Source organism: Brachyhypopomus gauderio, chromosome 4 (assembly GCF_052324685.1).
Source record: "Brachyhypopomus gauderio isolate BG-103 chromosome 4, BGAUD_0.2, whole genome shotgun sequence".
Lineage (NCBI taxonomy): Eukaryota > Metazoa > Chordata > Actinopteri > Gymnotiformes > Hypopomidae > Brachyhypopomus > Brachyhypopomus gauderio.
The window spans coordinates 30,935,206-30,950,374 of record NC_135214.1 but is presented as its reverse complement, the minus strand read 5'-3'; the positions used below and the strand labels follow the sequence as shown (position 1 = coordinate 30,950,374).

The following is a 15,169-nucleotide window of genomic DNA, read 5'->3' as shown; positions in this document are numbered from 1 at the left end:
ATATATATATATATATATATATATATATATATATATATATATATATATATATATATATTGTTTACACATTTTAAATAGCAACTAAATATTTACAAATGCTTGAAACCTGTCAATGCACAGTGTACATGTATTTAGCATTCATATTTCCTTTAAATATAGATCAATTAGATATCTCACCCCATTTTAAATGTGTTTTATCGATAAACTGGTACGTTTAACCTTAGTGAGGCTAGTGCACTTTAGTACTTAACATATATTTACATTAACAAGCAAGTTTATCAGTATTTGCTGATATTTCTCTTGGACCCAATCATTGAAATTATATAGAAATCTTCAATCCAATCTTGATATCTGCCAGTCAGTTCACAAATTTTATTCTATGTGAGCCACATTATAAATATATTGTCAAAGTCTTTAATTATCCATCTAGAGTGTTGAGAACCAAAAATAGGGAAGAATCCCAAATATGACAAGAGTGAGAGTGTAGAGTGTTCTTCATGCACTCTGAGACATCACTCACTCATTGTGCGTGTCAGCTCTGTTTGATCTAAATAGCAACTCAGTCCATGACTGGAGCATTACAGGAACCGTGGGTCCTTCTCCAGTGGACATATCCACCCGACCATCGACCATAAACTTCCCAGGAATATGTGTAGCTGAGAAGCAGTGTCATTTATCAAACAAACCCCTCCAGGATCTTCATGTTCCTGATGTCTTCTGCATCCAACACAGGACCGCTGGGTGTCTGTGTGCTGATCTCCTCAGGCAGAAGCACGTGGGAGTACATATGCTGGTACTGATTCAACACCTCCACCACTCTCTCCTGCCCGAACTGCTGAGCGTCATCCAGCGGCGTGTTTCCCCACCTGAACAATGGTGAGGAGACGTGTCTTCCCACTTACGTGAGAAAAACAATCAGGGATAAAAAGGTATGCAGTCTTTTTACCTGTCCTTGACGTGTGGATTCACTCTGCATGTGCCTGTTAAGAACTTAACAGCTTCCAAATGACCTAAAATGGAAATGAAGCGTATCAACATGTCATATTTGGAACACCGTGTTCAAGAATGACTCAGTGAGTCTTTTAATGAATCGATAGCTACAATGACTGAGTCTTTGATGAATGTAGTTAGGATGACTGAATGAGTCTTTGATGAATTGGGTGATTAGAATGACTGAGTCTTTGAAGAATGGATGGCTACAATGACTGAATGAGTCTTTGATGAATTGGGTGGTTAGAATGACTGAATGAGTCTTTGATGAATGGATGGGTTTTGATAGGCCACCTTCTGCTGCAGCCACATGCAGAGCAGACCGAGAGTCGTAATCCCTCAACTCCATATCCACAGCCGACAACGCAAACCTGAGATTATACCGTGACAGTTAATGACTCCAGTAAAACAAAATACCCAAAAGCCAGGGGGAATCACTGGAGGCATGCAATTTAGGTCAACCCAACCAGCTCATGAGGTGTAGTGTACTGGTAAACCTGCACGGCCATTATTTTTACCTCTTGAGTGCTGAGACATCTCCACTGTATGCTGCAAACATCAACTCAATGACAGCCTTATTCTGTCAAAACAGAACATTTTGAAAGTGAACAGCTCACATAGATCATTCTAAATAATTATTTATATGTCATATATTTCAGAGTCATTGCCATGGTTTCCTTATGTCACTTTGTCTGATGCTGTCTCCTACATTACATGAATACAGAATCTCCGTGTGAGCAACAATTTGGTAATCCTGCCAGTCTCACCCTGTCATGACCCGCCTGTCTGCGAGGGTCCAGCTTTTTGGCAAAGTGTCTCAGGTTGTCGTAGTTATGGAAATTAAAGAGAGAAACCAGCTCCTGAGGAAATGATCCAAAACACTACACATTAGTTCTCTAGTGAGAAGTATTAACTCTGTGTGTCCCTGCATAAGAAAGTGTGTACCTGACAGAAGTGTATTCCACGCACGCTGTTGCCGACACGATCAACTGGTGGAGACCAGCACACCAGCCCCATGATATTAGGTACTACCAACAGCACAGCACCAGATACTCCTGACTTAGCTGGCAAGCCTACCTGCACAGGTGACAGAAACAAAACATCACAAAACAATCTCTTCAACAAATATGTATTTGGACGTGGATTGTATATGTGCCTGTGTGGGACACTCACGTGGAAGGCAAACTGGCCAGAAAAGTCATGCATGCCACAGGAGTGCATGAGACTGAGGGTGTTCCGCACAGCCTCTGCACTCAGCACATGCTCGCCTGTGATTGGACAGATCCCGCCGTTAGCTAAAGTGGCGGCCATGACGCTCGCTGACTCACATGTCACCTCAATGGAACACAACTGGAGGGCAGAAGCAGAGAGCAATGGGCAAAATATTCCTTTTGTCACTGTCATTTAATTTCATTAAAAGCTCAGTCACCTGAAAGTAGAAATCAAGTGCTGCGATCATGTCGGCCCCTTGAGGGAAACACTAGTAATACATTTAGGAGAGGCATTAGTAGAGAAACATGGCACAGCATCGCTCCTGATTCAAAAAGCCACTACAAACTACCATACTAACTTTTTTCTCCTTCAGATAATAACCAATTGCAAAGTTTCTGTCACCCGTCTCTTTTTCTGACTGGAACCTATGGGGAAAACGGCACAGTGTTTTCCATCAATCACTAAGGCCATTCGTACAAGTGCATCATAGAAATAAGGTGAGGTAACATACGTGGCATTGCTGAAGCCCACATACTCTCCACCTGCCATTCTCTTCAGATAGTCCATCATCTGCGGGACACATCAATACATAGACTAAAATCTCTCCCATTTTTCTTCCATATATATATATATATATATATATATATATATATATATATATATGTGTGTGTGTGTGTGTGTGTGTGTGTGTGTGTGTTTGAGCAGTCTTACTGTGTGTTTGCACATTATTTTTTTGCAATTATGCGGTACTTACGTAATCAAATTTTTCAGCCTTCATGACCTCAGGCTGAAAGACAGATAGAAGACAAATATTTTTCATACAATCATCATTCATAAAGACATGCATAAAATAGAAAATGAAGTTTTGATTGTTTAACTTCATGATAGCAAGAATTTATTTAAATGTATGTAGTTTATCATTAGGTCAACAATGTTGACCAATGGACAGTCATGGCCTGGTGGTAGGGAACTGGCTTGTGACCGGAGGGTCGTGGGTTCGATTCCCAGACCTGAGGCCATGACTGAGGTGCCCTTGAGCAAGGCACCTAACCCCAACTGCTCCCAGGGTGCCGGGCTAGGGCTACCCACCACTCTGGGCACATGTGATCCACAGCCCCCTAGTAATCACTAGTGTGTGTGTGTGTTCTAACTGCACAGATGGGTAAAAAACGGAGGACAAATTTCGATTGCAGTGAAAAATCACAATTGACAAAATATGGCACACATACCATGATTCACTTTCTCATTCATGCTACTTGCAAATTTGCCTCACGTTTCCACTTATATCATAGTTGTCAGAACTTTCTTCTTCGCTGGTAGCTCAAACAATGCTTTGCGATAGAAAATAGTCTTGGGCTCAATTTGAAATGGCATACTAAAGCAGTAGGCATTAGATTTCAATTATGTTCTGCTCAACTGTAGAGTAGTATGTTCTTTCAGTAGGCGACTGGACAGTATACATACAACCTCGGACACACTACGTCCGCCATTTTATCTATGTCATAAGCAGTGATGGCTAAGTTACCTTGAGAAAGTAATCTGATTACTGATTACTCCTTTTAAAAGTAACTTAGTTACGTTACATATTACTTGATTTTAAAAGTAACTACGTTAGATTACAAGTTACTTTAGTAGTTACATTCAGCAGCAAAATAAAATTTTCCAATACTCACTTTATTGGAAGTGCATTTTTAACAGTAACAATGTATTGAAGCAGGTTCGGTAACCGAGGCAGAAACTGCTTAATCCAAAAATCCCGAGGAGGGAAACTTTATTGATAACGCAACCCTGGCGCCCCCCCAGCCAGTGTCACTTAAAGGGCAAGACTTTCCTGACATTACGTTTGTGTAGCTGCGCGGTATTATTTGTAAATTTATTTGTAAACGTAATACAAGCGAACTGGGGTGGGTTTCCCGAAACGTTCGTAGCGCCAAGTACTTCATAACCTCGTATGAAACGTACGAGGTTAAGAAGTACTTAGCGCTACGAATGTTTCGGGAAACCCACCCCTGTTCTGTCAGACAGCTTGTGAAACGAAATACCATTACAATTTTAAGCATTTTAAAGTAGGCAACGTTAGTCAAAATTCCAGCACTTTTCAAACGTGGAACACAGTGCAACATTAAAATTCTTCAGGTAAATGTTCCTTCCCCTGTTTTTGAGGGGTGTTTCTTTATACTACCACATATCGTTACGGGAGGACACTGCAAAAAATGACTTGTAAAACGCGCTCGCGCTCTCACAGGGTCGCGCGCAGCGTGCGGAGTCGAGCGCTAAGGTCAGACGCAAAAGTAGAACTGAGCCAAGAAGAAAGCAAAAATATATATTTTTACTAGGGAAAATAAAAATAGTAACGCACAGTTATTTGGATAAGTAACTTTAATCTGATTACTGGACTGGAAATAGTAGCGCGTTATATTACTCGTTACCGAAAAAAGTGGTAAGATTAGAGTAACGCGTTACTAAGTAACGCGTTACTGACATCACTGGTCATAAGATGTGACACGATCATAGTTAAATGCCCCAGTTGAATAATGGGATAGAACAGTGTGCTGCAATCGCACACTTTAAAATGTCTCCCAATTCAGTAAGCCATCTGGGTACTTTTTGCTTACTGTTTAATGTATGTATTCAGACCTACTACCCTTTATTGTGTACTGCTTTGGCATACTGTATAGGAGGAAAGTACGGAATTTTGGACAGAGCCATGATGTGCAAGCGAAATCGCACTGGCACTTGTTGTGTTTATTTCTGCTTTGTGATAAGCATCTATCTTAACTGAGTAAAAATATAAAAATCCTATAATTATCTATATAAATTTCATCGTGATCATGGTTTGTTTTATTGCCCAGTAGCAGTTGCAGACACGTGACAGAAATTATGTAATTCTTGATTTAGTACATGTCATTCTAATTAGACAATAATGAAGTAGTTGTGACGCGCGGCTCGTGGCGAAGGATGAGACACGGGATCCTTGCTTTTCGGAACAGACGTCACTTTAATCAACATATAGATTGCGCAATAGCGCACGGAGAACAGAGATACACACACAACGTGTAGACTGTAGACAACGACGAGCACAGGACACTGCGCGAGCGCACATTAAATAGACAAACCACAGTAGCCCCACGTGATCACGAGACGATTCACAGGTGAGACTTATTAATCACACAACAAAACCCTACCCACGTATATACACTGACGCAGACAAAGCACGTGGACTACGTTGACACACGCCCAAAAGGGAGGGGCCGGGGTCCTCAACGTGACAGACGCCCCTCCAAGGGCACTACCCGTCCCGGGGTGCCAACAGGACCGAGTGCCCCGAACCCACGACGATGGGCGGATCCGACGCGCTCAGTCCTGCGTCTGGGAGGTGACCGCCCTTGGTGAAGCGTCCGCCACGGACCGCCTAGAACACCCTCCCTGGGAAGACGGGGGAAAAGACGGAAGACACATTAAACGGAACGTTCACAAACACACACACAGGCACGTTCACACACAGTGGCACAAGAGGGAAAAACGGGTTTGGTAAACAAAGGGGAAGACTTACCAACACGGGAACACACACACACGACATAGGTGCCAGGCTGCGTGCCAGGAGAAGGGCGAGTAGGGGAGAAAGAGGTGGAGCTACTGGCGCGGCAGGCGCTGCGGTGGGTGGTGTTCCTCCTGCCCCCGCTGCATAATTTCCACCGGGCGCAGCGCGGCGGGCGGACGTGCCCGGAGCAGCGCGGCGGGCGGACGTGCCCGGAGCAGCGCGGCGGGCGGACGTGCCCGGAGCAGCGCGGCGGGCGGACGTGCCCGGCGCAGCGCGGCTGGCGGACGTGCCCGGCGCAGCGCGGCTGGCGGACGTGCCCGGCGCAGCGCGGCTGGCGGACTCTCCCCCCAGCTGGTCGTAGGGGACGTCCCTCTCGCCTCGCGACCGCTCTCTGGAGTCGGCTGTGGGCTCTTCCACCTCCATCTCTTCCGCCTCGCTGCCCCGGCTCCAACTCATGGGCTGCTCTGGACTGCCACCCCGAGAGCAGTCCATGTTCTCTCCTCCGGAGCGACCGGAGGGTGTACTCCACCCTCCCTTTACCGTCCCAACCGAACACTCAGAGGGGGGTGGACCGTCCTCTCCCTCCGTGTCTAGTTCGCTGTCCGTGCACTCAGAGACGCCTGAGTGCACGGACAGAGGACGATCTTCCACATCAAGCTCCTCCTCCTCCTCCTCACTATAGTCAGAGGGGTATGCGGATCGCTCCGACGGCGTGTAGTCCTCGTCGTCGTCCTCCTCCCCCTTCTCTCTGACGGAAGAGGAACCCACGGGCGGAGGGAGGTAGTCCTCTTCCTCGGACTCCCCCTCCTCCTCCTCCCCGTAGTCTATCGTAGACACATCGTCCAGCGAGGGGGGGTAGGCCTCCTCCTCTTCCCCACCGTAGTTTACGGTGGAGGCATCGCACAGCGAAGGAGGGTATGCCTCCTCCGCTTCGTCCTGCTCCTCCTCGGAATCCCCCTCCCCAAACTCGTTCTCCGGGGTGGACTCAACAGCTCCGTAAACCTCGGAGTCCCCCCGTGGCGGTGAGCGGGCGCGAGATGCTCCCTCCAAATTCTCACCGCGCCCTGGCGGAAGACCTCCGCCAGCTCGGGGTTACTGTCCTCTACCCTCCGGGCTGAGGCCAGCTGGAGGGCGCACACCGGGTCCTTCTCCAACTGTTCCTGCGTTGGCGAGGTTACGCGGCGCGGGGGAGAGGAGGAAGAGCGGTGGTGTCGCTTGCTGGAGCGAAGTGCCTTCTTTGGCCTGGTGGCGTAGCCTGGCATTTCGGTGTCTCTTGTCGGCTCGTCGTTCTGTGACGCGCGGCTCGTGGCGAAGGATGAGACACGGGATCCTTGCTTTTCGGAACAGACGTCACTTTAATCAACATATAGATTGCGCAATAGCGCACGGAGAACAGAGATACACACACAACGTGTAGACCAGGGGTGCCCACACCTTTTCAGCTTGCGAGCTACTTATAAAATGACCAAGTCAAAATGATCTACCTACTATAAAAATGCAAAACAAATTTATTTATTCTATATTATCATTATTTAAGTTATTATTATTATTATTTATTATTAGTATTACTATTTAATAGTGTATTCTTTCTTTCATTTTCCTTTTAGGATAAATAAAGTATTTTATTTATTTTTATTTATAAAGTATTTTAAAGATTCGCTAATTGTAGCGAGAAACACTCGCAGTCCGCAATATCTTTCCAAAGTTACTGGGTCAAATCCTCGGTCATGGCTTCAGAGCGCCGTGTGACTGTATCCCTCGATAACTGGAGAGCTTTGATTGAAGATAATTATTCAGATTTGTTTTTAAAGTCTCGGAACAAGGAATTAGAGGCTTCAACAAATGCCTCTTTATCATCTCTCCGTCTTGGAAGGACTACTTGTGTTCAACAATTAAGTGACACCCGAAATGATGCTTCGGTGGCAGCCTATGTGAGTAAAATGACTGCTGTTCGGACAACCGGGAGTTTAGTTCTTTCACCTTTCTCCTTCTCAGCTCACTTTTCGGAGGAAAAGTTTTTATGAACAGTCCGAAAATGCCGCTCCACGTTTCCCTTCTTTGGAATAGCAACGGCACACTGACAGATGAGGAAAACGCACTTAGAATACGACATAGTGAAATATAGTGAATATGACATAGTGAAACAAATCCTCCTCCCATTCTGTATAAAGTAGGTTTTTGGCTTCTTACTCGGAGCAGCTACGGCACTCATTTATACCCTTTGTTGTATTTAGTTTAAATTGGAGGCTAGCTACGCAGCAGGTAACTGAAGTTAGCGCGGTTTAATGCGTAGGTTGTCAGAAGTTCAGACGTCAGATTGGCTACTTTGTATGTCAATCAAAAGACAACTCTCAGTGCAGATGGACGATAGCCTGTCATTCGTCCCCTACATTTTAATGTCATGCGATCTACCCACACATCCTTCGCGATCGACCAGTAGATCGCGATCGACGTATTGGGCACCCCTGGTGTAGACTGTAGACAACGACGAGCACAGGACACTGCGCGAGGGCACATTAAATAGACAAACCACAGTAGCCCCACGTGATCACGAGACGATTCACAGGTGAGACTTATTAATCACACAACAAAACCCTACCCACGTATATACACTGACGCAGACAAAGCACGTGGACTACGTTGACACACGCCCAAAAGGGAGGGGCCGGGGTCCTCAACGTGACAGTAGTGTGTTTCAGTGTAATCATGTACTTATGTTCAGTTCGTGTTATGCATGTGTGTATATCAGGGGTACTCAACTAAATTTGTCCGTAACAACGTAACACTCGTGACGGAGTGTTTTTTCAATAGCCCTGAAATAAATGCTCCGGGTTTTTTTTTTGTCCGTATCCAGTTAATCAGGAATGAGATTGCGGTCCGCCAGTTGAGTACCCCTGGTGTATACTGTGACCCAGGTCAGGGGGAGTGCAAAGGGTAAGAGCACTTTTTTAACTGGTTGTCACTAGTCTATTATACTTGGGTCATTTAGCTTTCTCTGCATTCAACTGATACATCAGTTCCTTCCGCTAACTCTAGGGAAGTCCAAATTAGGAGATACACATATGTGAGACAACAGCCTGCTGGGCGCCTATGTTTTGGAACATGCTGTGCTTAAGATAACCTGCTTGCTAGAACTGCTGAATTGTGTTTAAGATTGTATATAAGCAGGGGGACTGCCCCCTTGCTCTCAGAGTTGTCATGCTTAGATGGGACTCTCATGTTTGTGTCTGTCTTGTATATGTCTTTTGTACTTTTTAATGTTTTTATATCTTTTAATAAATTTATAATTTTAACCATGTCTGAGTCCTCATCCATTTTCAGAAAATGTCCAAGACAATTTGGCATCAAGAACGAGTGTTGTAACGCAATACAATATTCTGCCACAATGTGGCAGTGTGCACACGTATAGCATTTCGGTATGTGTGTGTGTGTGTGAGAAATAAGAAAACGGTTGCATTGTCATTGGGGTGCTTCTGAAAAGGAACACAACCTCTAATGTCACCACATCAGCAATTCTTGAATACCATTTCTACTGTAATACTAGCCTATGCACTGCATGACTGCATGACTGCAGTCATCAATGTTAGTGAAGGTCACTATTTGTTCTTAAAACATATGTGGTGTGCTCTAGAATGGTGTGTATGTGTGTGTGTGTGTGTGTGTGGGACTACTTGGAACACACCCATCTGTTGATCTGATTTCCAAGTAATGTCACGTTTGGGTAGTTAAGATTTTGTTTTCCAAGAACTGTGGATGAGACACCCAGCTTAGGAAAAGGTCAAGGTACACAGTCTACACAAGGAGTCTTGGTCTTAAAAATAGTCATGTGTGACTGTAACAGTAGAGATCTGATTCAAAACAGCCATTTTTTGGCCATTGTGCATTAGGCACTAGCACAGTATTGTTGGTTTTGTTGTGAAATTAAGGCTACTATCAGTTTCTGAACTACATAAACAAAACTCCTCGATGCATGGCTTCACTGTTAAACGATGAACAACTTAACCTTGAAACCAATGCACCCTCAAACAAACCTCAGTAATTATCACCTTTTTCCCCCTCAGCTTTGCAGTCCCACGGCACACCCTCTCTGAGGATCAGTCCTATTGGCTGCCATGACACACCTCCTGACAAACCCCAATGACACTAATTATAACAGCTTTCTACCTGCTCACCTCCCCCTTCCCACAATCCCCTTCCCCCTCTCCAGCCACATACACACTCCTCTGCCCCATGCTCTCTAATCGACTAGAGTAACTGAAGGTGGTAAACAAACAGGAAAAGTTATGACCAAAGAAACTGCTGACACAAATGCAGTCGATACATCTGTTGCAGATGTATTGATGTATACCTAGTCACACTTACCTTTATAAGAGAACTGATGACGATGGCTCCTGCATTAACCATAGGGTTGTGAGGCTTGTCTGAAAAGAGAAATACTCATTTTGGCATGGTCCAAAATGCATTATGGCAGAGGTGCCCACAAGTTTTCAGCTTGCGAGCTACTTATAAGATGACCAAGTCAGAAAGATCTACCGGGGGTTGGGGGTTGTTGTGAGGTGGCGAACCAAATTTGTTGAGCGGGGGGGGGGGGGTTGGCAAACGTAATTTGTGGAGCGGGGGGGGGGGGGGGGGGGGATTGCATGTGTCAAACCCTAGACGTCAGATTGGCTACCGTGAATGTCAATCGAAATACAACCGTCAGTGCAGATGGGCGATTCATCCACTACTTTTTAATGTCACGCAATCTACGCACATTCCTTCGCTATTGACCGGTTGATCGTGATCGACGTAATGGGCACCCCTGCATTATGGGAACTGCAGACAAAGGGCATGAAGGTCATAGACCTTCCTGTTGGGAAATTGTTGTGAATTGCTTTTGTGAATAGAATATGTATAATTATGTTAATTTTCCTGTAGCAGGGTTTCCTAAAAGTTACTTAAATATATAAGTTAAAATGACCAACGTAAATAAAGGGTTCAGTACACATGCTTAATCCAAGTTATCTTTGAAATGTACACCTGTCATATTTCATCACTGTTACATAGTTTGTGTGATCATTATGGATTGTATAAAATTTCTTCTGTAAAAATTTCTGTACTTAAAATTTCATAAAACACCAGGTAGAATGTCAGTTAATTAAAAGAAAAATTGCCAATATTGAAAAATCTGTTTCTCACCATCTTCGTTTAGATTTAACTTGTTGAATTTGACGCCACTCGGTTCTTTCCCTACGTATCGGTGCACTTCCTCAGTTCCGGACTCGTGGATTGCCAGAGCATACTTGAGCGGCTTTATGCAAGACTGCAAACAGAACGGCACCCTTGTGTCCCCTACTGAGTGCCTGGAGGAGAGAAAGAGACACACACAGAGTTTTTAGAAGATCAGTGAAAATGAGAGAGTTTTGCAAGATTGACATTTGAAAGATTTCCTCACCTCTGACCATCCACTGTGCACAATGACACTCCCCACAGGTCAGGGCTGAATTTGGCCAGCTGTGGGATGTAGTTTGCTACCTACATATATACAAACACACATACAGCCACAACAAGAAAATTGATCTATGTAAAAAAAGAGCCTATGTATGTAATTGTTTGTGTGTGTGTATGTGTGTGCGTGTGTGTGTGTATATGTGTGTGTGTGTGTGTGTGTGTGTAGCATACCTGGCCACCTTGCTGATTTTGTGCATTGTAGTACAGCTGGTTGATATTGGCTACAAATGTCGTAAAGTCTGGTATAACGAACTTCTTTTGAAAGGCTTGAGTAAGTAGTATTATATTATTAGCAGCACATCTACAAAAACATTTACAAAATAAGTTAGCATCTTATAACAGTATTAATAAATCAATTATTAATAGTTAATTATTAATGACTATTAATAAACTCATTATTATGGATCCTGACAAGTGTTTGTTACTATAATTGCCAGATAATTAAAATAGTACATTGTATTTATATTCGTCAGTCTTGTCAAGTGTGTTTTTTCTTAAAATAATTATCTATATAAATGTAGATATAAATAGTATATTTTTATAAATAGTGAGATATTTATATAAATAGTGAGAGGTAGATTTTACTTACAAATGTCAAAATATTTGAATGATGTTCCCTGTAAATATATCTTTTTAAAACCACCAACCCCCTTCCCCCCTCCATAACCCCTCCCCTCCTCTCCACCTCCCCTCCCACTGACTTCCTGAAAAGGTCCTGGTCCATCATTGCTGTTCCTGCAGACTCTTGCACTGCTTGCTCAAGCTGCTGCATACAGTCCTGCAGTCGCGGGTCTGAGGGTACCAACCCTGTGTTCTGTAGTGCCTAAACACACACACACACACACACACACAATTACACACACACGATTACACACACACACACACACACGATTACACACACACACACACACACACACACACACACACACACACACACACACACACACACACACACACACACACACACACACACACACACACAATTACATGCACACACACAAACGCACACTCAAAACCACATATTAGGTAGATGTCTGATAGTGATAGCTGCTGTAAAAAATAAAGTTGATTATTAATAAATCACTTTTATGATAGGACTCAGATATCAGGTTACTGCTGGCTGTGTGATATGAGAGATGGCAGACACGCGTAGACTGCCCATGCTCTCATCCGGATTCAGCTCCATATTCCATGAATAAAGAAAATAAAATGCAACATTGAAGCACTCAAGCACACTGTTGAGAATAATTGTACTAGGGTTTACTAAAAGGGCTATGAATATTTAAATATGTGTGAGTGTGAGCATGGGTAACAGGGTGAAATCACACTGCAGGGGGGCTATTTCTGGGTGACACGTGCACCAGAAGCATGCTGTATACATGCCTATGACTCCAGTTCTTAGACACTCAGTGCAAGACAGAGGGACAGAGACAGAGACACACTTACTCATTATGTGCTTTTGCCTGATTGTGCTTGCATATTTGTATGTATATGAGCATACTGAATATATTCAGTCATTAGTCACCAGTACATCTGGAATGTGAATGTTCTGATTGCTTCTTGTACAACATACATTAATGAAATGAGTCACAGAGATTTTCTTCTCTCCTTGAGTTATTGTGTAAAACAGCAGGTCCTCCAGGCCAGAAACCACCACTCCCTTCCTAACAAAATAAAAATTCAATAAACTCAAAAAAAACACTGCAGATTAAACTGAAGACATCATTCTTGCCAAATCCATGTATTACACATTTCTAACAAAATATAAAGAAACTATTAAAATGAAACACTTTTTCAATTAAAAAAAATTGTCATAATTAGCTCATGACATTTGTAAATTGTTAATTTAGCCACTTAATATAGGCATTCGATTTATAAGCACATCGACGGAAAAGTGTTCCCTTTTGATATAAAATGAAACAAATGATAAACACAGACTGTATGCACAGTTTTACCTGCGCACTGCTTCATTGTCCGGAATCACCTGTTCAAAACGCGGATGCTGTGAAGGTGATGACGAACTCGTTCGGAGCAGCTGAAAAATCTGTCTTCGAAACACAAACTCACCGTTGCTTCCAGCTCTAACCAAGTTCCCGGCTTGTCTTGTCAGTAAAATTCTAGCGTTGGACAACCGTAGAGGCTTTAGACAATACATGGTCAGTCAGGGGGACGTGAAGACGTGAATAGTAAGGTCTGTTGTTATTCGAATATCCTTTGCGTGTATGTATTCTCTTTTCTAGCACTTTCCAGTCAACAGACAGTTGACAAGCGTGAGCGACTACTGATAACCCACCGATCTCGTGGGGCTTGCTTTAATAAGCCGAGTTGGTAAATACAGGGGAGGTGTTTGCATTTACAGTGTGGATAAGCCAATGACCAATAGCGGCGAGACTTCACTGGGTCCCAAACTTGACAACGTATGACTAGATTTACTGTCCCTTGGCACAAAACCAAGAGTAGCACTACATGAACTGCCGAGATGTCACTCTGATGGGCTAAACACAACCCTGATTTTGAATGAAACGCTACGTTCGCATTTTAGGCAAAAGTGGGCAAACCAAATACTTTGTTCATTCACAATGTCTTTAAGAAGTGGCCTATATCCTCTACTAGTCTGATCACGCGACTGATCTCACACGCATGCGTAATGAAGCATTGCTTCCCGTGACGTCACACTATAGCAACCACGTAAGGCTTATGTTAATGTTGACAGATGCGAATTCGTCAACAATTTTTAAGTGAGGGTGACTAGACAAAATGTTTAATGATTAATCAGGGCATCTTCCTCACTGGAAATTAATATTTGGAAACGTTTGTTATCAATTTTGCCTTCCTGACACCGCGAAATTATGAGAACGGATGATTTGGAGTAAAAGTCGCAAAATGTCAGGAGTAAAATGTCAAATTCATAGATTTTGGTGCCATTCAAATGACACATCAGTGTCACACATATACACTCTAATTGACCAAAGGGGCCAGAGTGCAACTGCATATCACCCAACTACACATCACCCAACTGCATATCACCCAAGTGCATATCACCCAACTGCCTATCACCCAACTCCATATCCTTTCCTGCATCATTCTATCAGGACAGGCCACGTAGAAAGAGAAGAGAACAACACTCTTCAACTGTATGAATTATGTGTTGAAAGCATTCCAGTTTAACTTGTGTACAGATGTTCACGCTTTATCTAGAGGACAGATCAGTTTTGCGTTTTGACCCAGGGCAGAGAGCTCCATCTTCAAAGCTTTACCCTGGAGAACACACTAGGCACTGCCGTTACTGAGTGGTAGATTCTCAGCTCAGTTTATCAGCATGTCAGAGGCTGCAAAAAATATGTACATAATCTGGAGTTTGTGGTGTCTACATTTCAAATGCTTGAAAACTAATTTGTTTTTTAATCAAATGTCTTAAACATTCACTGCCAACAAGCTGTTTGAATCTTTTCCATTTCCCGCATTGCATAAAATAGCTAAAATTAGACATGTTGGACTCTGTTTGTGCTCTAGGGGGCACACTGCTCCCACTGACATCCACAGACAGGGCACTAAATTCACAGCGACCCAATAGAGGCACAGCAAGTCATGCAGATAAGTCTCACCTCTCCATAGGCAAATACCAGTGTCAACCTTTTCCATTCAGAACAACCATCAGCCTCATAAGGAGCCTCAGTGAATTGGGTCTCGGAAAAGAAGCAGACATGGCCTGTGTGTTTGGGCTGTGGGCTGACTTCAGATTTTTCTGAAAGTATTGAGTACGACCTGCAGGGCCTGCACCAGCTAAGTCACCTACATGGCACCAGCCCATACATGAGACCAGTTCAGAGAGAATTCCCAACATCTCCTTTCCTTACACTTCAGGTGGTAGTTAGTGGTTGGAGAAAGTCTTCATACCAAAGCAGGAGGTTACATTATACACTCGTATTATCAGAG

The 15,169-nt window shown here is 43.6% G+C and overlaps 1 protein-coding gene across 2 annotated transcripts; it reads right to left on the bottom strand.

Annotated features, from left to right (window-relative positions):
- Positions 1–49: 49 nt before the first annotated feature.
- gls2a (glutaminase 2a (liver, mitochondrial)) lies at positions 50–13,836 on the bottom strand. 2 transcript variants are annotated; one of them, XM_077003861.1, is made up of 18 exons: positions 13,189–13,834; positions 12,807–12,897; positions 11,935–12,056; positions 11,405–11,534; positions 11,178–11,257; positions 10,922–11,085; positions 10,106–10,164; positions 2,957–2,989; positions 2,714–2,772; positions 2,561–2,627; positions 2,420–2,470; positions 2,164–2,340; positions 1,936–2,067; positions 1,758–1,850; positions 1,509–1,570; positions 1,285–1,361; positions 947–1,010; positions 50–866 (listed from the first exon to the last, which is right to left on the bottom strand). In XM_077003861.1, exons 1-18 carry the CDS (start codon positions 13,386–13,388, stop codon positions 677–679), a joined length of 1,851 nt encoding a protein of 616 aa, XP_076859976.1. In that variant the 5' UTR covers positions 13,389–13,834; the 3' UTR covers positions 50–676. The 2 variants fall into 2 exon arrangements, with proteins under 2 accessions (XP_076859976.1, XP_076859977.1); XM_077003862.1 differs by lacking the exon at positions 1,285–1,361 and having other exon boundaries at positions 728–866; positions 13,189–13,836.
- Between the last annotated feature and the right edge of the window lie 1,333 nt (positions 13,837–15,169).

Bases quoted from the DNA above. Each gene is read 5' to 3' on its own strand.
- gls2a (XM_077003861.1), bottom strand. From the start codon at position 13,388: ATGTATTGTCTAAAGCCTCTACGGTTGTCCAACGCTAGAATTTTACTG. The intron at 12,898-13,188 runs GTAAAACTGTGC...TTATTTTGTTAG, and splicing joins GACAATGAAGCAGTGCGCAG to GAAGGGAGTGGTGGTTTCTG. The intron at 2,628-2,713 runs GTATGTTACCTC...TTTTCCCCATAG, and splicing joins GTGGGCTTCAGCAATGCCAC to GTTCCAGTCAGAAAAAGAGA.